This window comes from Camelus dromedarius, chromosome 24 (assembly GCF_036321535.1).
Source record: "Camelus dromedarius isolate mCamDro1 chromosome 24, mCamDro1.pat, whole genome shotgun sequence".
NCBI lineage: Eukaryota > Metazoa > Chordata > Mammalia > Artiodactyla > Camelidae > Camelus > Camelus dromedarius.
In genome coordinates, this window is record NC_087459.1 from 31,135,801 (window position 1) to 31,158,443 (window position 22,643).

The following is a 22,643-nucleotide window of genomic DNA, read 5'->3' on the forward strand; positions in this document are numbered from 1 at the left end:
CAAGAGTGCAAAGATGAGAGGACAGAGCAATGGGCAGAAATGGGAATGGAGCCAGCACACCTTAGTGAACAAGTCGAAGACCAAAGCTAATTATGATGGAAGGAATCAGCAAAGAACAGTGTAAAAACGACTGCAAATCGGATGTTATTGCTGGTAGCTTATATGTTACTGTGTAAAAAAGCAGAACTGCTTCATGCCTTTACGGATGTAATGTTGAAAACATAACCTTTGGATAAAAGTAAATGTTTGCAGAGGGGGAGGGTGCAGCTCAGTGGTGGAGCATGTGCTAAGCATGCACAAGGTCCTGGGTTCAATCCTCAGCACCTCCATTAAAGATAAAATAAATAAACCTAATTACCTCCCCCACAAAATTAATAATTAATAATATTATGAGTATCCAATTGTATAAACCAGTTTTTCATTAGGCTCCAATGAGAAGAATGGTAAGAGATTATAAAGTGCTGGTTTGCAGTGAGGGAAACAAAAGACTGCAAATCAAATACTGACAAAGACAAGAGAATCAGGAGAATGCACATTGTTTTTAAAAAAAGCCAAAGTTTAAAGCAATCAGAGAGAAGCTGGTGGAAATGAAGGACAGACAGATGCTTCAGATACTGAGGCTGAAAAAGCAAATCTCTTCCGAGGGGGAAATGTCTGGCCTCCACACGTGGCCACAGCAGCGTGAGTGCTGGAGCACGTGGAGGCCTGCAGTCCGCTGAAGGTGGACCTCAGAATAAGCTATCGGTGAGGGTGTCGTGTGGCTGTGAAAACAAGCAACCACTCTCATACATGGAAAGGCAGGGAAAACAGTGCCCATGAGAAGTTCTTGGGGAAAAAAAAGAAAACCATATTGACAACAAAATCTAGCCAATTAAGAGAAGATGGAAAAAGAGAAAGGAACTCAAGAATGGTAGTGAACACTTTGAACACCGGACCAGTATTAAGCAGCCGTGCGGGTTATGGTTATAGAACAGAATGTGAACGGTGCAAACCTTGAGAATGTAAAGCTAACTGTCCCTGAGGAAGGTGGGCTGTTGGTGGAGCACGCGGGAGAGGCTGCTGCTTCTGTCTTCCAGGGCAGGGGGCGAACTGACAGAAGTGACAATGGAAACATAAACCAAAATCCCCAGCGTCCTTATGTTTTTCATAATTTATCTTTAGGGTCAAAAGTGACTTTTAGGAAGAAGAGATACTTGTTTGAAGTTGAGCAGGAAGTTTTTTGGTTTCATTTTCTTCTGTTAAAGTCCAGTTAAAATTAAATGTAATACTTTTAATGAAGAATGAAGCAGGTTAATTTGATTCTCACCACTTCTCCCTTTCTTCCATCCTTTCCTCTGCCGTTTCCTCGATCCCACTTTAAGCTCACTCTTGTTCTCATGGGCGGCGTCCTTCTGTCTGCTTGGGGAGATCTGGAATGATGCTCACTGATGGTTCCTTTTGGTAATGAGATAAGTTATTACTATTTTTTTACCTTTAAACTTTCCAACATTACTTAACTTCTTTATAATAACAATTGGACTCTGAGCAGGTTACGTTTTTTCCAGAAGTTTTACAAAAGATACTCTCATTCAAGAAATTCATTCCAGGAAAAAAAAAACCTGAAAGGACCACCCCCTGCCCCGACCATTAACTGTTCCTTTCTAGATGAAACTGCTCTTGGCGCGTGGGAATGGGTTAAGATCTGTTTCTGTGCATTCACACTTACCTTCACATGTACAAATAATACAGTCATGTCGTTCTTGACTCAGCCCCGTCCCGCCCGCACCCTCCCCTGCCCCGGAACTGTGCCTTGGAGATCTGTCCTTGTAAGTACAAACAGAGCATCTTCATGTTTCCCAAACTATTGTCAACATCCCACAGGATGGTGTGTTATTAGTCAGGGTGTAGTCAGGGGACAGAAAGCATACAATGACCTGAACATGCAAATTTTAACATAAAAGGTTGAATTTGCGGAGAATTGACTAATGAGGGTCAAAGACAATTCCAAGGCATCCGGCATTGGCAGACAGAAGGGACCAGTACTGCCAGCCCTCTCCTCCACCCGGGGCTGAGATCCCACCTCATCGGAAAGCGCACGGCCTTGGTGCACTGGATGGCAGAGAAGATACTGGAAATCGGCCATCTCGGGGGCAGGGGGAGAGGCACCAGGCTTCAGCACTTGCTCTGTGCCGGGGAAGCTGCTGCAAACAGCCCCCCTCTGCAGGAACCTAGAGCATTTCTGTGCAGTTTCGTTATGCGGACGGCTGCTGGCCGGGAACCCCCGTGGCTGCGTGTGTGTGGACCTGAAGAGCGGGTGTGGGAGCAGCTGTCGGGCCGGGGCCCCAGCCTGCCCTGTCCGGGGCCCCCGGCTGTGCTGCTGTTACCCACGCCAACAGTGAGAGGAAACACGTGGAGGCCAAATGCGGGAGACGCCTGGGCCCTGCAGACACCTGGCCCTGGAGACGCCGCTGGACCAAGCAGCGGGCAGAAAAGCCCAGGTTCTGGGAGCCTGGGGAGAGGCCCGCAAGAACGGGCAGCAAGGGCCGCTCCTCCTGCGGTCTGTCCGCCACCATCTGCTGACGCACTTAACGCTGTGCGGCTGCCAAGGAAGATGCTCCCGGGGCGCCGCTCCGTTATCGCCCAGCTGACAGGAAGGGGGAATGTGGAAGGGAGGGGCGGTGCCCTGGTAACCCGCACAGGGGGGTGCCAGCCTTATTTCCCCGCCTTTGGGTGGACAGTGTGAGTGGTTTGCAGGCTCTTCTATTGGGACGGGTGCCGCGGGGCAGGTCCTGTTCTGTGCCTCTGTGTGCTCACAAAACAGCGTGTGTCTGGCTGGCCCCTGGCCCTGGAGTGTCTGGGTCACTGGACACGTGCCCGTCAAAGTTTGGTAGATTCTCCAAATGGGCTTTACTCGCTTGTACTCCCACTTTTCCCTCATGCTTGGGCATTATCAATTTTGCTAATTTTCCTCAAATCGTTGCTTACTGTTTTGGTTTCTTTTTCTGTCTCTCCACGTGTCTTCCCGTGAGAGCCCATGTCCCACACATGGAGCCCCAGGGGACACGGCTTCTCTGGGCTCAGTGTTCCTGTGGCAGGCTGGCTGTGGAGGGCGAGGTCCCAGCGCCCCCCTCAGGCCGTGCCCTCGGCTCTCCCTCTCAGGCTGAACCTCCGTGAGCTGGGCCCCTGGGCCTCCCACATGCGGTGGCTGGTCTGGATCATGGCGTCTGTCGGCACCGTCTATGTCTTCTTCTTCCACGAGCGGTAAGCCAGGGCTGGGTCAGGGGCAGGCGGCTCAGGAGGGCGGGGTGCCTCCAGCAGGGTCTCCTCCCTGGCCCTGGCGAGATCAGACCCCAGGATGACCCCAGAAGCATGAGGACGGCCACCAGGTCCCCAGCCCGTAGGGTCCACCTGAAGAGTAGAAAAAAAGACACTGTAGGTTCCTAGACTCACTGAACTGTGCTGTGTTCTTTGCCTTCCCTGAGCTGTGTTAGCAGAAGAGGGGGAGAGGCTCCGAGAGCTCCCCATTCCCGCCGCACCCATCCTGCAGGGTGGGAGTGAGTAAGTGGGGGGAGGAACACAGCTAGGGAAGTGAGAGGGAGGAACAGACCCCTGGAATCTCCCGGGGCAGCAGACAGGTGTCCGGGGGTGCAGCCGGTGTCGCCGGCGAGTGTCTGCTTGGATCCTGTGGGAAAGGTGCTGGGATCGACTAGCCATGCCTGCCCTGGGCTTGGGCGTGGCGGGTTCCCATAGGCATGCTGTTCCCAGCGTCTGCCATCCTCCAGTGTCATTTCGTGGATGTGGAAACTGGGTCTCAGAAGGGGAAGGAGACCCGCCTGGGGCCGCCCAACTCTGCCAGCATCTGCTGGGTGGAGCCGGGTGGGATCTGAGCCCAGGAGGGCCGGGCAGGGGGCAGAGCCCCTTTCTCTTACTCCTCCGGTCAGGGCGTCCCCTCCCACCCACAACCGGGAGCTGGACTCTGTTGCTCACGGGGAGGCTGCCCTGTGCCGAGACGGCTCGTCTCCCCGGCAGGTACAAGCTCGTGGAGCTGCTCTGCTACACGGTCACAGGCTTCCTCCCCGCCCTGGTCATCCTTTCCATGGTAAGTCCCACGTGCCCGGCTGCAGGGGACGCAGGGTGACTCTAGACATTGTCAGGCTGAGCCTCTCCTCTGGCACACGGGGAACTGAGGCCCGTGGGCCAGCATGACTCGCCCACGGAGGCAGAAGAATGTGCAGGCGAACCCCAGGACTTGGCTCCCTGGTTTCTCCAGCACCTCCTTTCTCCGCTGGACCTTCAGTGAATTCATTAGTCCCTCTGGGCTCCGGTTTTCCCGTCTCTGTAGAGATTAAATAAGAAACCCCGTGGAAAATGATTAGAACGGTGCCTGGGACAGAGTAAGTACCCAGTCGCCGAGTGAAGTCTAAGTGACATAGGAGGCGATGGAGGCACAGCCTCAGGTTTCTGACGCCCTCTCCGGGTCCTCCCCATCCTGAACGGCTTCCTGGCACAGGAGGGTGACTTCACCGCACGCGCTGAGCCCTTAGGGCGGGCGAGAAGCTTACTCACAGGACCTTGCTTCCCCCGTCCCGGGTGTCCTTGGAGACGGACCACTTCTGTTTCGTGAATGAGGATGCTCAGGCCCTGAGAGGGGAGGTGACCCCCAGGGGCTAAGCTGGAAGTTTAGCCCTGTAACCTCTGACTCCGAGGGCCAGGATCTTTGAGCAGCACCGCCTCGCCCTGTGAGTGGGGGAGCCTTGCAGAGAGGGGGAGTGAGGGCCCCCGCCTGGAAGGAGAGGCAGCTGTGTGTGCGCATGGGTCCCCTCTCCTCTCTGAGCCTCAGCTGCCCATCTGTCACATGGGCACAGCCAATTCAGCCTGCCCAGTGCCTCCCTAGGCCAGATAACAGTTTCTTACTTTTATTTTTTTAATTTTATTTTCTATTGAAGTTTAGTTGGTTTACAATGTTAACTTCAGGTCTACAGCAAAGTGATTCAGTTATGCATATACATACATATATATTTTTTCTTTTCAGATTCTTTTCCATTATATGTCTTACTTCTAAATGATTCTTGTTGGCAGACGTTAAAAATTTATGTAGTCACATCTAGCAGGTATTTTTTTCCCCTTAATTTTATGGCTTTGTCTTAACTATGATGGTTAGAAAGATCTTCCCTTTTCTAAGTTTATATAAGTGTTTACCTATATTTTCTCCTGTTTCTTTTCAAGGTTTAACTTTTAATTTTTAACTCTGTATTCCCATTGCAATTTCTTACGGAAATGATGATTCCTCCCCAAATGTGTTATCTTCACAAGCATACATGTGGGTCTGTTTCATAAATCGGCACTTTCATGCTAGTAACAAACCGTTTTACTTGCTGCAGCTTTAATTGTATTTTTAAAGTCAATACAGTGTTTTCCGTTTGCTTGTTTAATTCACTGACTTTATCATTCTCCCTCATGCTTTTAATTGCATTATAATACTTGGTGGTGAAGTCTTGCCCCGTTAGGCTTCCTACTTAGTATTTTCCCTGTGATTTGTGTTCATTTTTACAAATGCCTTTTCCCCCCAAGTTTATTTTTGTTTATATCTGTATAATTAAGTTACATCTGTTAAATTATGTAATAGCCATCAGTTACGTATTACATAATTTAAACACATATATACATATACTTATATACATGGTAAGTGTATATTTAAATATATACTCACTGTGAAATATAAGTCCTGTCTGAAAATGTATAAAAGAGCTGAAACCCCCCTCACCTCCTCCCCATTGGGATGCCCTGGCTGCGCCCACCATTCACGGGGCCTTGTGGATCTTTTCCATGTTTTATTTCTATGCAAGTCAATGTGGCTATGCAGACATATTGACTTGTCTGTTTTCCTTTACAAAAATAAGGTCACACTGTGCGTGCTGTCTTGCAATGTGCTTTTCTCACGTGGCGCAATGTCATGGGCGTTTCCCTGCCTGTCACATGGAGTCATACCCGCCCCACAAGGTTGTTGTGAAGGAGGCATTAGGTAATTCATGTAAGGCCCTTAGTACGGGGCCTGGCGCGTCCTAAGTGTGGAGGGGTGTCACCGCAATATGTCCTTAATGTTCATGCATCGCCCTCTTGGGAACTGGGTACATATCTATACATACGTGCAATGAACCCAGGTGTTCAGAAGTCCCAGGTGGGGGTGGGGAGGGTGTAGCTCAGTGGTCGAGCACGTGCTTAGCACACGCGAGGTCCTGGGTTCAATCCAAGTACCTCTGATAAAGAGAAAAGTAACAATAATAATTTAAAAAATCAACGCCCCTCCCCCAAATAAATAAATAAATAAAATGGTTAAAAAAAGAAAGACCAGGCTGGATCTCCACGTGGGGTGTAGACTGACCTCCACGAGAGAGCACTGTGGAAAGTGACATCGCCGAATGGCAGGGATGGTGTGAGCCCCCTTCTCTAAAGCGATGAGTTCTCTGTATTTGTACATGCATGTGAAGTATGTATACATATCGTGGGTATGTAGACAGTTCAGGAAGGACTCTCTGAAACACCGCCATTGGTGGTGAGCGGTGACGCCTGCGGGACGTGGGCCTGGGGGAGGCGGGGAGGCGGGTCTTCTCACCCCTCAGTCCCTCCCCATCTGCCTGAGCCCCCGCAACCAGCCACTTACCCAGGTGTTCACATGCTCACCTCGGAGGGCTACCAGCACCACTTTTTTCTTAACTACTTTTTGCTTTTGTGTAAAATTTTCCACCATGGATATGTTTGACTTTTTTAAAATTTGATAAAATAGACACACAATTTATGATTTGAACCGGTTTTAAGTGTACAATTCAGGGGCATGAAGTACATTCACGGGTGTGCAGTCCTCACCACCCTCCATCTGCAGAACTGTCTCATCTTCCCACACTGAAACTCTGCACCCATTAGATGCTGACTCCCCACCCTAACCCCAGTCCCTGGGAACCACCCTTCTACCTCTGACCATGAATTTGACTCCTCCAGGGACCTCACCTAAGTGGAAACCTACAGTATCCGTCCTTTTGTGTCTGGCTTATTTCACTCTGTGCAAGGTCCTTGAGGTCCACTCACGCTGTAGCCAGTGTCAGAGTTTCCTTTCTTTTTAAGGCTGAATAATATTGCATTGTATAAAATAACACGAATAACATTATGCTTATCCATTCTTCTGTTGATGGACACTTGGGTTGCTTCCACCTTCTGGCTACGGTGAATAATGATGTTTAAGTATCTATTTGAGTCTCTGCTTTTGCTTCTTTGGGGATATACCCAGCTGTGTTACTCTTTAGAAAAGCTAAAAAGCTACAAAATGTTCTTTGAGACTTTGGTAGAAATATGTTACATGTGAGGATGAATTTGGGGAGAACTGACCACATCACCGTGTAGTGACTCCCCGCCATCCGCGTGTCTCCATCTCGGGTGGGGCCGGGGGGGGGGGGTGGCCGGGCGGTCCTGGCCTTCCCGGCTGCTCTCTAACCTGTGCTTGCCCTTGTCCTTGCCGACAGCCCAACACCGAGGGCATCTGGGAGCTGCTGACCGGAGGGGTCTTCTACTGCTTGGGCATGGTGTTCTTCAAGAGTGACGGGAGGATCCCCTTTGCCCACGCCATCTGGCATCTCTTTGTGGCATTTGGTGCTGGTACCCACTACTATGCCATCTGGAGGTACCTGTATCTGCCCAGCACCCTGCAGGCCAAGGTGTCCAAATGAGGTGGCCCAGACTGCACAGGACATTTAGGCTTTTGGAGCAGAGCATCACGGGGAGTGTTTCTGTGAACTGGAGCCCAGAGCACAGAGCCCAGGCCCATCTGCCCTCCCACGGGTAGACCTTCTGATGGGCCCAAGGTTACTTCTGGTGACAGCCAGACCATCTCTTGAGTCCTAGGTGAGAAAGAAAGCATTTAGTCATTTTTACAGAGGAGACGTTAACCCTGTAATGTGTTTCTATTCTAGACAAGTGTTTCCTAATACAACCAACATTAACATCGTCAGAAAAGGGGGCTGGCAAATTGAGGACTGATGGGCCAATACGTGCTTCTTAAGGTCCTGAGAAATCTGTCGGGGTGTCTGGTGGGTTATTGGTACATGGGTGGCCAGGGCCTCCTTCTCTGCCACCAAAGTCCTGGCTGGGGAGTTGTCCCCTGCTCAGGGAAGGTCACCCAGCTTGTAGCTCAGGGATGGCGGATAGCCGTGACCGTGGCAGACGTCACCAAGCAGCTGCAGCGTGGTGTGCTATCTGACTTCTTCTCAAGAGGGCTCTGGGCAGCCACTACCAACCGACTCGGCACTCATGATGGCACCTCTTTGCCTTACCTGCCCCGCGTGCTGTGCAGTGGGGTCCTGGCCAGACCAGTTCAATGTCTCTGTGCTGGGGAGCATGCTTCTTTCCCGGAGTGGGCAGTCTGGGGCAGAGGCAGGAGACGGAGGTGCGCCCAGAGCAGCCCCTGCTGTTCTGTTCCACCATAGCCGGTTCACCATAGCGCAGAGGGGTGAGTGCTTGGGGGTGGGAAGCTGTTCCTTGGCCATTTCTTCTCTTGCCAAAAAATCCAGAGAAGCTATGAGAGCCATTCGTGGGCGGGGGTAGGGTGGGGGGGGGTGGGTAAGCAGATCCCAGGAACTTGCGTGGCTGCTCCAGGTTTAGGGTCTGTGATGCCAGCACTGAGCTTCTTGCTGGGCTCCAATCAGCGGCCCTTAGAGGCTTGCTTCTGATGAACCCCAGAGGGAAGGCCTTGGCTAATCTGACAGGGACCTGGGCAGAGCGTCAGAGGGGTACCCAGCCTCTGAGGCCCCCAGGAGCCCAGCAGCAGGGCTTCCAGGGGCCCGCCCTCAGCCCTCCCCCAGGGCTGGGCGGGCACGCCGCGCAGGGCGTGCGGACCTTTGCTGGGGGGTCTAGGCCCAGCCCCGGGTCTCTCTCTGGATCAAGGGTCTGTTGCGTTTTAGACGGGCTTCACTCTCCGACTCCCATCCAGAGTCACATGGGCAAGGACGAGATGCCTTATGCTTAGTTCTAGTACATTCCAGGGTATTTCAGGGCTCCGGTATCAGGAATCCCACGTCCAGGCTGGCATGGAGTCATCTGACCTGTTCCTCAGACAGGCGGGTTCTGAGCTGGGAGATGCCTGGGGGATGTTTTGTCCCCTTACCCGTGTGTGTGTGTGTGTGTGTGTGTGTGTGTGTGTGTGTGTACAGGCACTCCCAGACCCTGGAAGCTGCCTCTGTTCTGCACACCTGCCCTGCAGAGTCCGCCAAGTATTTCCCGTCAGTTGGGGTCAGGGTTGGAGATTAGGGGGGAGGGGGAGCTTTGCAGGGGAGGGACACTATGACCTGAACTCTGCCTGGGCCTGAGGCAGGGCAGGGGGCGTGTGGGCTCCGGGATGCTGTTTTGGAAAACTCCCAAAGCATGGCACCATGGCAGACTGAGATGACAGCCCCATCATCCGGGGGTTGATGGGGACCAAAGCCCCGTGACGGGGCCACTGCTGGGCGCCCGGGAGGCTGACCTGATCCTGTAGCCCCTGCTGAACTCCTCTGGTACCCACATCTCCTCCTCCCCCTCCTCCTGGGTACAGCCTGGACAGCCTGCCCCTGTATCCCCCACACCCTCTGAGGTGCCAGTTCCTTGATGGGGACTCTGCTCACCCCTCCTCTTCCCAACTCACTCCTAAGCATTCTTCAAAGCCCCACTTGGGCGTTAGTTCTGAGGAACTTCCAAACTTCCTCTGAGTTAGTGGCTCCCTCTCTGCTTCCCAGCACCCCTTGTGCTCATCTGTAGCACAGCTCAGAGCCCTGTCCTGCGTCACCCTGGTACTTGTGCCTGTCCCCCAACCCAGATGCTCCTGGAGGGAGGAACTGTGTCTTGCTAGACTTGGGACCAAATCCGCATCCCCCCTTTGTGAGGGTTTGGGCCAATTACTTAACCTCTCTGTGCCTCAATGTCCTCCACTGTAAGAAGGGTATAGTAAGGCTACACCTGGCAGGGTTGCTTAAAGATTCAGCAGGATGATGACAGTAAAACACCTGGTCTGGCATCCTAATTAGCTCCCTTAGTTGGAAAACAACCCCCATAATGGTAACGAGGGGTATCACAAAGCCTGCACTATCCAAAGGAATGAATCACCAATGGTGGAATTTCTGACTGTGGACAGGCTGGTGAGGACACTGGAGGGCGTGCTCTGCAGCCTTGACCACACTCCTTCCCCTCACTCCAATTCAGGACCTGCTTCCCATGAGCTGTCTCTCTTCCCCAGCATCATTCTGAAAGTGAATTTCCCAGGATTCCATTTTAACCGAGCCTAGACCCTGGACCGCCTCCAAATATACCCCAAACAGTTCAGGAAAGGAAAAGATGTTCCTTAGGCCAGTCCCTTCTGTAGGTAAGACCCTGTCCCAGGAATATTCTGAGCTGTGATGGGTGGGGAGGGCATGCCACTGGAAATTCAGGTGCCAGTTCCCACTTCCTGTCCATCCTTGAGGCCATCAGGTGCCAAGATGACCCAGCAAGGCAGCTGTTATGCCCCAAGGAGCCAGGGGGGCAGTTGGCAGCAGACTGGCCTGTTTGACATTCCAGGCACTTTAGGGCGGGGTGAGGGGCGGGGGCTGGTGTGAAAGATGGAGAGGAAGGCAGGTGACCTGCTCAGTGATTCTGCTGGTGATCGTCAGGACAAGGCAGAGCTGGTGTGCTCGCTGGTGGAGGCCTGTCTGCCTGCCAGCAGGGTTTCCCTGGAGGCCCAGAGCAGAGCTGGCCCAGGGCTGGCCCTGCGGCCTGCAGCCTCTCAGCCCAGGAATGGATTTAAATCAATACCATAGACCAGATCTGCCTTTCTTTCTTGGGTGGAAATTGCACATATGGTGGGAGCAGGGCTGAGCATCCTTCTCTTCATCAGCCTTTGGCTCAGGCTGGGAAAGAATCCTAGGAAAGCCCTGGGGGGATGGGAGGAAGCAGAGATGAGACCTGCAGGTGCGCCTGGATCTGAAGCTCTGAAGCCGCCTTGGTCATGGGTGGGTGCCCTGCACAGTGGGATGATTTAGGAAGTTGCAGCCCTGGGTTTTTGGGGAGTTTTCAGCTCACCCAGCTCTTTTTTCTGTATCTGTATCTGTCTGCAAAAGCTGAAGCGCTCTACAGCCCTGCCCAAGCTCCTGCAATTGAACCCAGGCCTCCGCTGGGAAATGGGGGGGGGGGGGCAGGTGAGGGACGCTTCACAGGTGCTCAGAGGGGCAGGTGGAGCTCAGAGGGCTGGGAGGTGGGTCTAATGACCTCGTCAAAAAGGCACTTGTCAAACCTGCCGCCACATCCTGTGTAATCAGATGCTGAAATACAGGCTCTGAGAATAGCAGCGGGGGGTCCGGGGGGGTCCTGAAGGAGCCTGTGGAAACCCCAGCAGCCACTTCCACATGAGCACACGGCGCAGCTGGACTCACAGGTGTGGAGGGCGGCAGGTGTGAGGGGAAGGAGCAGGAGGCTGGGGGAGGCAAAGGCTTATGTGCAGGGCACCCCTCCTGGGGGCTGGTCTCGGTGCCCAGGGCTTTAGAGATAACTCTCTCCAAGGGGGGCATAGCCCTATCCCCGCCCCCCCCCAACAACCCCGTAGGGTGAGGATTGTTAGCTGATCTTACAAAGCAGGAAACCAAAGCACAGAGAGGTTTGGCAACTTACCCAGGGCACCCAGCTTCTAACCAGCAGAGCAACCGTTGTGTCCCTTGGCCAGATGAAATCTCCTGCTTCCAAGGAAACCCACTGCCCCTAAGTCTCTCCTCCAGGGAGGAGAGCCAGGCTTACACATTCTAATAATAATTAAAACAAACAAACAAACAACCCCCTAAGCCCTGGCATGTGGCATCCGCCAGTTTCCATGGTGTAAATACTCCTACTATGGCCAGTTTCCTGCTACCAGAGGGACATACCTGAAGATGCTCTGGGAAGAGATGTGTACTGTTAGTCCTTGCAAGCCAGGCCCAGCACACCTCTGCCCCCTTTTCCCGATGCTTGGAAACTTTGTCTTGGGGGTCTGGAGTCCGAAGCCAGTCCAGCCCTACGCTGGCCAGCATGCAAGGCCCTCGGGGTAGTGTCTCACCCGCTCTGTGCCTCGTTTTCTCATCTGTAAAATGGAGACTACGATCCGTGCGTGGAACCCCTCTGTCCGGTTAACTGCAGGGCCAAGGCCACATCTTTGCTGGAGGAAGTCAGAGCAGCTGTTCTCAGCCCCAGGATTTGCCCAGAGACCTACCCAGCAGGGGTAGGGGTGCTAGACCACAGACCCCGGCTCCCCCATCCCCGCCCTGAATGCTGAGCCCGTGGCTTGTTGTCGAGGGGACGCTGGACCCTGAACTTGCAGCAAGCTCCGGGTGGCTTGGCCGCTGGCTCTGGCAGCCCTGCGCTGGTGCTCACCGCCCCTGCTTGTCAGTGGTGAGGTTCCTGCGCCCTTCTCTGGGGGACAGCACGCATGTCCAGGGGCCAAGGACCTAACCACTGCTCATGGTTTTCACTGTCTTTTTCACATGGTTTCCTCCATCCACACCATCAACCCCCCAGCAGCCTGCATTTATACTTAAGTCCATTCCTTAAATTGGGCTCGCTCACTAATGTTTCCTGAGCTGGGTCCCAAGTCCTGGGGGTGGTCCATCGTCTTTACAATCACTCTAAGAGGTAGATATGATCCCATTTTACTGATTTGGCTATTAAGGCTCAGAGAGGCTAAGTAACTTGTCCAAGGGCACACAGCTAGTAAGTAGCATTCATGTTCTCACTGTATCCTCTCAACTATGTGCTTCCTAAAACACTGGCATCTCCATCTCTGGGTTCACGGCCCGTGGAAACAAGCAGTTGACATGACGCTTGGATCCACATTTCAGCTGCAGCCGGTTCACGTGCTCTGAAAGGCGATACCAAGGACGTGAGGCATCGTTCAGTAGCCCCGTGTTCAGGCCAGTGTCGGACAGGACCGTACACACCTGCAGAGGTTCCCACTTGGGCTTTCGAAGGATGAGCGTTTGGGAGAACGTGCAGCTGTGCGGCCAGGGGCTGGGCGTAGCGGGGCTGCCTCCATCCCTGGGGCCTGGCTCCCCCCAGCAGCAACGCCGAGACCCTTGCAGGGCAAATAAAAATAAAGAATCCCGAATGGACAGAGAAGCAGGAAACATCATCTACAGGAGTGCCATCCAGTACGGTAGCTCTTCAGTGCAGGTGGCTATTTAAATCTAAGGCAATTAAAATGAAAGGTTCAGTGCCTCGGTCACACTGCCCACATCTTAAGTGCTCTAGAGCCGCACAGGGCCAGTGGCTACTTCTCTGGACCACACAGCCACAGGCCGTGTCCACCACCTCAGACAGTTCTATTGGATGATGCTGGTAGATCTGTGGCTGTAAGACTTGGTGGTCTTGGAGCTCTTAAGAATTACTGAGGACACCAAAGAACTTCTGTGTCTGGGCTCCAGGTTTGAACTTTCATCATACAGAACAGAAATGAAAACTGACACTATTCTAAAATGCCTCTTCATTCACTGAAATAAGCTCATTACACATTAACATAAGTGACATATCTTTCTATTAACAAGAATGGTGTTTTTCCCAAACAAGAATTAGGGGGAAGAGTGGCATTGTTCCGTGTTTGCGAGTCTCTTGAACGTCCGGCTCCGCAGAAGCCGTGGGCGCGCCGGCTGCTCTTGCAGCCAGTTTCTGACGCGGCCCCGCCGCATAGCCTCTGGAGAGCTCTGCGTGAAATCGCGGGCAGGGAAAATGCAAATGGTAATGCCTTGCTGTCGTTATGAAAACAGTGCCTTCGAGCAACTCCTGGAAGGCTCTCGGGGATCCCCCGGGGGCTCAGACTCAACATTGTCGAGAACCACAGGTGGATCCAGAGTTTCCCTGTTTGGAGCAGGTGATGCTCCATCGGTGGTAGTTATCACAGACCAGTGCCATCCGATTTTAGCCCATCTTAGCCGAACCTGGAGACCCGGGCAGGACGGGAGGCAGTACGAGAGCCAGGAGGGGGTGGTCTGGGAGACCCTCTCGATGGTGAGGGCAGGCACTGTGGCTGTAGGTTGCTGGCAATGCCCGGTGCCGAGCAGAGCACCCAGAGCTTAGTAGGTACTCAGACAAATGTGTGGACGGAGCAGGGGATGGTGAGCTTGGCCTGGCTTGGTCCGCACCCGCTCCTCCTCTCTGAGGCTGGGAAAGCTCGGCGAGGGAGCCTCAGGTGAGTCTTGGTCCTTTTGCATCGGAGGTCAGAGGAGGCAAGTTCACAGACCGGGGCTGCAGGGACACCGCCCTGGCCTTCACTCTTGGCGGTTCTGCACTGGGGAAGTCACCTCGGAGCACTCCCGGAGGCTTCCGGGCTAGTTTTTCCAGCTCAAGTTTGTAACGAGTTTAGCCTCTGCCCTGAGTGGGTCTGCAGCCCTGGAATCCCAGGATGACAGAGCCAGGACCCCGGGGGACATGGGCAAGGCCTGCCCGGCGTCAGGGTGGCCCCTGAGGCGGGGCTCGGAGACGATCTGTAGGTTGAGGGAGTGCGTATCCACGTGCTGGGGAGGGGGCTGTTCTCTTAAAGATGTTCTCACTACAACCACATGTGCTCACTGTAGAAACTTTAGAAAATACTGGAAAGGTAGAAGAGATTTGGTGGAGTCTCTGCCTCCGGTCTCCACCCCTAACCTTTTCCTTTCTGCTCTCCCTGTTCCATGCACGCTTCTAAACTGCGGTGTTTGCTTTTCTTGCCAAAGGTACTTTTACATCCTGCTCTTTTTGTTTAAACTTTCTGAGCATTTTTCCTTACTTCAAGTCCTTTGTAAGTATTATTTAAAAAGTCTGCACTGAGTGGATGTTCCGCAATTTGTTTAATCATTCTCTTTGTGAAGGAAAAACTTGCATTTTTTAAATGGAGGTACCGGGGATTGAACTCAGGGCCTCAGGCATGCTGGGCTACACCTGCCTCCACTGTTCAATCACTCGTGATTCAGGAGATGAAGGTAGATCTATCTGTGGCGAGGATCTTTGACATCAAGTTTTCCCTCACGTTTAGCATGTTTTCTTAACCTTAAGAGGCTACGGCCACCATCTTCCTACTATCACTGGGCTGATCACTCCCTACAGTTGGCCACTGTCCCTGTCCCTGAGGGAACCTGGACATCCGGGGACCTACTGCCTGGGTACTGCCAGAGAGCTGGATTATCTGGAAGATTTGGAACAGTCAACCCTGGGGGGAGGTGTGTGCTCTGGGGGAGGGACGGGAGCTGTGTGTCCGTCCTACAGGTGGTCTGGTTGGGGCAGAAGAGGGAGGTGTGTGCGGGCTGTGGAGGGGATGCTCTCAGGGACACTGACCCCACCCCGTCGGCTGCTGTCAACTGCTGGCGGGAGACGAGGCGTCCTGGAGGGTACCCGAGTGCTTTACACGCGCACGGCGCCCTGGAGACCCAGTGCTAAGTACTCAGGAACTCGGGAAGTCCTTAAACCATTGCTAGCGAGAGACTGGCCGTGGTGGGGCTATCGGCACCATGGAAATCGGCAAAGGCTGCAGGTCGGAGCTCACCGTTTTTGGAAGTGGTTGACCAGCGCGCCACTGCCTGCACCCTGGGTCCGGTTTTCTGCGTTCCACGTCCTCTTCGTCAGCATCACAGGGCGTATACATACAGTTAGGAACACCTGCTCATTCACACCCACGTCCTCGTAGATCTCTCCCCCCACAACCTGGCAACCCTATTACACGGGGAGACCGAGGCTGCTCAGGGAAGCTAAGTGACTTGCCCGTGGGGTCCGGCGGGGCATCCTTCCTCCTCCCGCGGTGCTGGGCTGTCTGGCCCCGGAGGGCAGCAGGTGAAGGCAGCTCCTTAACAGCCTTCCGGGGCCTCGTTGCTCCTGATGGGGCTGTTGAATTTCTGAGCTCCGTCCTTTTTGCTTGAGCTTTGAGAGGGCGGAGGATGACACTGCGGATGGCCACCCCAGGGAGCTGGCGGGCTGGGACTCTTTCGAATGTGCAAGGACACCGAGCCATTGAGCCCTGGGCTCGCGGGTTGCCCAAGGTCGTTGGGGCCGACTGAGCAGCGAGGCGGCCTGGGCTGTCCCCTGCGGTCCCCATATCCGCACAGCTTTCCCAGCCAGCACCCACGAGGTAAAGGCAATATGTTTTTTAAGGACTGTGGGTCTGTATATAGAGAAACGACCGCTTTCGTCCACCTGACGCGTTGGGGTGAGGGTTTGGGATCTGCTGGGCGGGGCACAGGCGTGACCGACGAATCCGTCAGAGGTCCTCATGGAACCTCTGCCCACACACCCTCAGCCTTCTCACAAACCTGGCCGCATGACGGGCCTTCAAACAGACGTCTACCCTCATTGTGGTGGTAGGGGCAGCCCGCAGCGGGAGGGTGACCTGTGCATCGCGGGGTCGGCTTGTTCCGATGTGTGGGGCCTGCCTGCAGGTGTCGTGGGTTAGCTGCCTCCCTCCGTTTACTCCCGGTTGTTAGTATTTCCCAAGCTTCCTTAATACTCATCATAAGAAATACATTTCACACTGTGATTCCAGTTTATGGATCCATCACCAAAACAGGACCTACTTGTGTGATGCACTGTGATATTTCCTCCCCAGCCTGGTCCATCCTCTCTTATCCTGTGTCATTTTTTCAAGTTGCTGGTGGCAACCCCTAAAATGATTTTATGACCCACAGGTAGGTCCGAAGCCTCAGTTCCAGGAACTGCTCCTGGTGGGGCCCTCCTGGGAAGCCATGGGCACTGGATACCGGGTGCCCGGTGCCTGCTTGCGGTGATTGGTGGGTGTCAGCATGGTGCCATACCTCGGGAGCCTGGGTGTCCCAGGTCTATATGGGGACAGTTAAAGGGGAAAGAAATCAGTTGCTTCTGAGCATCTGGTTACTCAGAACTCTGACCCCACTGACAGGAATACAGGCCAGATTTGGGGGTCTCTTGTGCTGGTGATGGCCCCACATTCTGGGGACCTTGGCGCCGGATGGTCGTAGAGACCTGGGGCAGGCAGCCTGCCTGGATACGTACGTCAGCGCTAGTCCAGGTAGGGTTGGGAGGGCAGGAGGGAGACAGTGACTCCATTCTGGAAGGAGCAGACGCAGTTCTGGAAGAGCTGCTTTGCCTCCGAGAGCAGTTTCAGATTGCAGGCTCTGACTCTGCTGAACGAATGGCCCGTGGTCCTGTTTGCGCGGCCAGCCTTCCCAGGGCTCCGCCCGCTTCTGTGCAGGTCCCGCTCCCGCTGCTCGCTAAGGCCTTTCTCGGGGTGGGGGGACCGGAGCTCTGATTGTCTTTCGTACTCACTTTTATAGTCCTACCGTGTCTACCATGTTTGAGAATCGCATGACTTTTTAAAAACCGTCCTGCTGGCATTGGACTCTTTCTGTGTTTGTGAAATTGCCGTTTTGTATTAACACGGTATTGGATAAACATTTATATTAAGAAGAATAATCCTGCTGGTGAATGTTACTGTTTCCAGCAGAGTAGAAAAAACTTAAATAAATAAAAAAATTCGAGATGCCTCACACTTGCTCAGTTGTCTTTTTAAAAAAATAACATTCATCAGTTCTTTTTCTAAAAGCCATCATTGTTCATGGTGGAAAAATTGGAAGTAAAAACCCTATATTAGCTGTCTATTGCCATATAACAAATTATCCTGAAATACAGGGCCTACAAACGACAAGAATCATGTGTGTCTCTCCTGGTTTCTGTTGCTCAGAAATTCAGAGTCTTGGCCTCAGCTGGAGGTGGGAGCCACTCACATGTCTGGTGGTTGATGCTGGCAACGGGTGAGGGCCTTCACTGGGGAGGTCGCCAAACACCCTGCTTCAAAATGTAGATTTTATTATGATTCAGGTCTGGTGCGGCCAAAAGATCAGAGGATGACTACCATTGAAAAGGTAGTTTTTTATTCAAGATCCCAAGAGGAGGGGCCGTAGGATGTCATGCAGGGCCACACAGGGAAGCACCAGGGTTGGCCAGGAGGCAGGGGGAGGAGGGAAAATGGGGGCCAGAGCCTTTACTGTGGCCTCCATGGGAAGGGATGGACACGGCAGAATAAGGAGTCTCAGTACTGGTGATTTTGAATCATTTCATTTTTTTTTTTTTTTTTTGGTCAGGGGAGGTAATTAGGTTATTTATTTATTTATTAATGGAGGGGCTGGGGATTGAACCCAGGACCTCGTGCATGCTAAGCACGCGCTCTGCCACTGAGCTCTCCCCGCCCCTGAGTTTGAATCATTTCAGGTTCAAACTCTGGGGCACAGGGGCTAGCCTCAGTTGTGTGGTACTTGTTCTTGGAGGGACGGGGACAGCGGAATAATGATCTGGAGCAGCGAAGCCCAGCAGAGGAGGTGGGAAGGCGTGGTCTCCGGGTGGGTTGGTTTCCCTATGAAAACTGTGCTCACAGGTAAGCTGTTTACTGTCTCTAGGGACCACTGTTTCTACCCTGGGAGGGGCAGTCTCCCCATGGTCAATAAGGCCCCAGACATCAAAACATCAGAAGAAAAGAGATGCTTAACACACCCACAAGTGCCTTCCCCATGTGTCCTGGGCTTCCGTACAACATGGAGGCTGAGTCCCAAGAACAAGAAAGAGCCAGGCAGGAGACACAGTGTCTTTTATGACCTAGCTTTGGACACCTGCATCATTACTTCTCCCACATTTGATTGTTGGACACGGCCAAAAAGTACCTCCCAAAAGCAACGTGGTTGGGGAGAGTCCAAGTTACAGAGCAAGAAGAGGGGGCGGGATGGATTATGTACTGATGTGGGTGTATTGAAGTGGCTGTCTTTGGAAATTGCCCTCTGCCACAGACTCCAGCACCCAGAGATGCTCACTGTAAATAGTCCCTATCTAGCCTGCTTGCATGTGTTTTTGAATGTGATTTTACAAGGAAGAAATAATCTGTTACCAATGAACCTTCGTGATCTTGGACAAATCCTTTAGCCTCTCTTGGCTTTTGGTCCACATTTGTGCAGACAGTGGACTAAATTAGGAACTCTCACTCTCTTTCCTTGGGTACTAGAAAGGAGATCTCCAGCTGGACCAAGCTCTTTCCCCCTAAATTTGAAAAAGGGCCACTTGTTCTCAATTCTCAGTTTAAAAAAAGAGAAGTTAATACATAGTATTCTCTCGATCTTTATTTTTTGCATACATAAGTCATAAAGCAAATGGTACCTCCTAAAAAATGCTCACAGGCAACAAACCAAGTAAACAAATAAAAAATTAATATTAATGGAAATGTCAGACCCAACCAGGCAGGTCTGTTTCTTTAACAATATGTTTTTTGTGAGGCCACATGTGCTCATGTTTGTGATTTTTTGTTTATCACATGGTCATATTTTTGGCTGATGAAATTAATCCTAATTCCTATGTGGCTTGAAATACAACTTTTCAACATGTTCTCAATCCCCAGAGCTCTAGAATTTCCAGAGGCTTCACCACAGGAGTAGTTGAATAATCACGGGGGTAGATGATTTCTTAAGTCACATCCAGCCTAAAATCTTTGACAGTTCAAGTTTTTTTTTTTTTTTTACAACAGACCCAACATTCCAAGGTAAAGTAATCTGACATGATCTATTTTAATGGTATTTACTTGCTTCAATTGAACACGTCCACTACACCTGCTTCCTATGTGCATGCTGAAGGCTTTGAATCAATATTTTCCAACTAAATAGCTCACACGAGCTATAGATCCCCAGCACAGAATGCCTGTTGCGTCTCTACATGCGAATACACTGAACATACTAATCAGACTGAACAGCAGCGTATCACTTCTCTGCAGTCCTGGCTCCCTATACGTTACTCTGCAGTCCTGGTGGAACTGAGTAGGACCCGTGTGAGGACCCGATGGGGCTGTTCCAGAACAGACCGCTGCCCCCACCATGGCCTCCGCCAGCCTCTTGTCTGGAGAAGACCTTTAGCCTCCTAGCCTTCCCTGAGTTCCAAAGGGGACATTTAATCCAAGAAGTGAGAAAATGCAGAAAGAAAGGAAAACAGTCAAACAAGACAAAATAATAGTTTAGCTGTTAAACCACGTCAAGGACCTTTGGTTCCTCGTCAGGGGCTCTAGACAATAGTCTGAGCCATGTCCTTTGCGCTGTTTTGCAGATTTTTAACTCCCACCAGGTAGAAGAGGTTAACTGCGTGCTGCACGCAAGCACGGAGACCCAAGACCAGTTGGAACCAGAAGGTTGATGATGTTGACTCCTGTTGACTGTTACCGAGTCCAAACTCATCCTGTTCGCCCCACAACAGGCCAATATATCAGGAGATGAAGTGTTGGGGCAAGGAATAGCGACTTTATTTGGAAAGCCAGTAGACCAAGAGGATGGCAGAATAATGTCTTGGAGAACCCCCACCTCAGTCAGAATATAGGCTCCTTTTATACAAAAAACACGGGAGGGGGCGTGGTTGGTTGTTGCAAACTTCTTGGTGTAGGAACTCCTTGTTCTCGCAGCCGTCCACATGGGCCAGCTCATGGCGCTCCTGCAAAACCTTCAACACAACAAATGTTATTCTCTGTTCTGCAACTTGTTATCTTTACGTGAGTGCAGAGCTAGCAAGACCAAGCCTAGGACATAGGGCACAGGGTTAAAGCCAAAGGAACAGAGCTAATATGGAGCCAGATTTGTTCTTTTCTATTACATGACCTCATCACCAGCCAATCAGAAAAATGTCCTTGAGCTGATCATGCACCCCCACATCCCTCCGCCACCCCATTTTAAAAAACCTTTGCCTGAAACCCTTTGGGGAGTTCGGGCCTTTTAAGCACTAGCTGCCTGGACCACTTGCTTGGCGCCTGCAGTAAGCGCAACTCTTTCCTTCACCAGAGCCGGGCGGGGAGGGTGGGGCGTCAGGAGATTGGCTTTACTACACGCTGGCAAGCAGACCCAAGTCTGGCTCGGTAACACTGGCACCCTATACATCACTCTGTAGTTCTGGTACCCTAGACATTACCCTGGTCCTGGCAGTCCATTCTGAGACAGGCTGGGACCTGGGACCCTTTACTGCAGTGCTTGCCCCTGGACCCGCGTCTCCTCCTCCCACAGTAGGATGCAAAGAAATTTATCTAAGGGACTAAAAATAACTGCACCCATGTGCAGTTGGGGCAAATTATGACCAAAGAGATACAAAAAGGCCACAAACTAGCAGCCACATCTGAGGGGCTGGGAACCAAAGCAGGGTACTGCCCACGATCCCTGCACACAGCACCACCAAGGGGGCAGGTGGACCACACAAGCCACCCCTTCGACCCACACCTACCCTCGCCCACTGAAGGAAGCAGCCCGCCCTCCTCGGAGAGTGAGCTAGGGCGCCTGTTACTTGTTTTCACTCCCCCACGCTGCAGCCGGAGTCCCAGGAAAGCCTCACCTGAATTTCTTGTCTGGCCTCTTATCAATTTCTCCTGATGAGAGGAGCCAAGGCCCTGAGTCAGTAACAATGCAAGTCTGTAGTGCTGGCACCCCATACATTACCGATGCCAGGAGGTACTCACTGTCGACTGAAAGTTGCTCAGTATACGATGTGGAAATTAAAATAACAATTTCAGAGCTCTCAGCGGATGAGTCTACAAGGAATGACCAGACCTGACGAACTGCTGTTACAGTTGTGGTGTCGAGCTCATCAAGAATGGAAGCCACGGATTCAGTCACCTGTTTGCTAGTCCCGACTAGTGGCTGGGATGTAACAGTCTCTGAAAGAAAGGCTTGGATCTAACATCCTCCCTGTGCCTGCTGCCACCTTCCCTTCCTCTCTTCTGGTCTCCAAGACCCCAGTCTGTGCCCCTGGACTGGCCATCCTGTGGGAACCTGCCCTTTGACCTTAATCAGATGCTTTTTCTTTGAGCTCATTTGGGTTTTTCCCTACTTGAGTGCCGGGACTCTGCCACCCTCTGGTGGCCACGGAGGGCAGCTCAACACTCCATTTTTGTCCCTCGGATTTCCAAGATTTCACCCGGTGTTTCAAACACTTGTTTTACTCACCTGCCCAGGAAGGGCAGGTGCGGGAATACAAAGATGAATACAATTCAGTACTTGAGAAGCTTCCTCTTGAGGGAGGGGGTGAGACATTGAGATGGGTGGAAATTTATTCATCCCCGTGTTTATTCATATAACAAATATTCATGGAGCCTCTATTCTGTGCCAAGTATAAAGAAGACAGAACCTGCCTTTTCAGAACTCAAATCCTAGTGTGTGTTAAATATATAAATAGTAATAAAGGCCTATGAATTCGGTAAAACAGTTTCCGAGACAGAGAATGACCACAGGGGTGACCATCCAGGGGATGGTCATCGGTTAATGGCGGAGCTGGGTTTTGAGGAGAGGGAGGTGGCAGCGTGCTGACAAACAGGAAACGCACTTGGGGAGAGGATACAGCAAGGGGAAAGGTTTCAGAGCCTGGAATGAGCTTACTGTTTTAGGAAACAGAAGTCTGGTGTGGCTAGAGCTCCCTGGTAGAGTCAGGGAGCAGGTGGACTGGCCAGCAGGGGCCAGCTGCAGCAGGGTTTTGTAAGCCCTACTTTATTCAAAGCACAAAAGGAAGTGATTAGAGAACGTTTGGCTGAGGAGTAGCAACATCTGATTTGCATTTAAGGAGCGTGGTTTGATACTTGGCTAATAAAAAGTTGACGAAGAGTCTGCAGGAGCACAGAGGCAGGGCGTGGAGCCAAGCCTGGGGGTCAGGGAGGT

General features: G+C 52.1%; 1 protein-coding gene across 1 annotated transcript in view; it reads left to right on the forward strand.

The window, feature by feature from the left end:
• The first annotated feature begins 404 nt into the window (after positions 1 to 404).
• The window catches only part of RADIL (Rap associating with DIL domain), a 78,083-nt gene continuing 55,844 nt past the window's right edge, over positions 405 to 22,643 (forward strand). The window contains exons 1-2 of the mRNA XM_064478726.1: positions 405 to 3,240; positions 4,009 to 4,078. Coding sequence (XP_064334796.1) covers positions 3,219 to 3,240; positions 4,009 to 4,078 — 92 coding nt within the window. The 5' untranslated portion in view covers positions 405 to 3,218. The remainder of the gene's footprint in view (positions 3,241 to 4,008; positions 4,079 to 22,643) is intronic.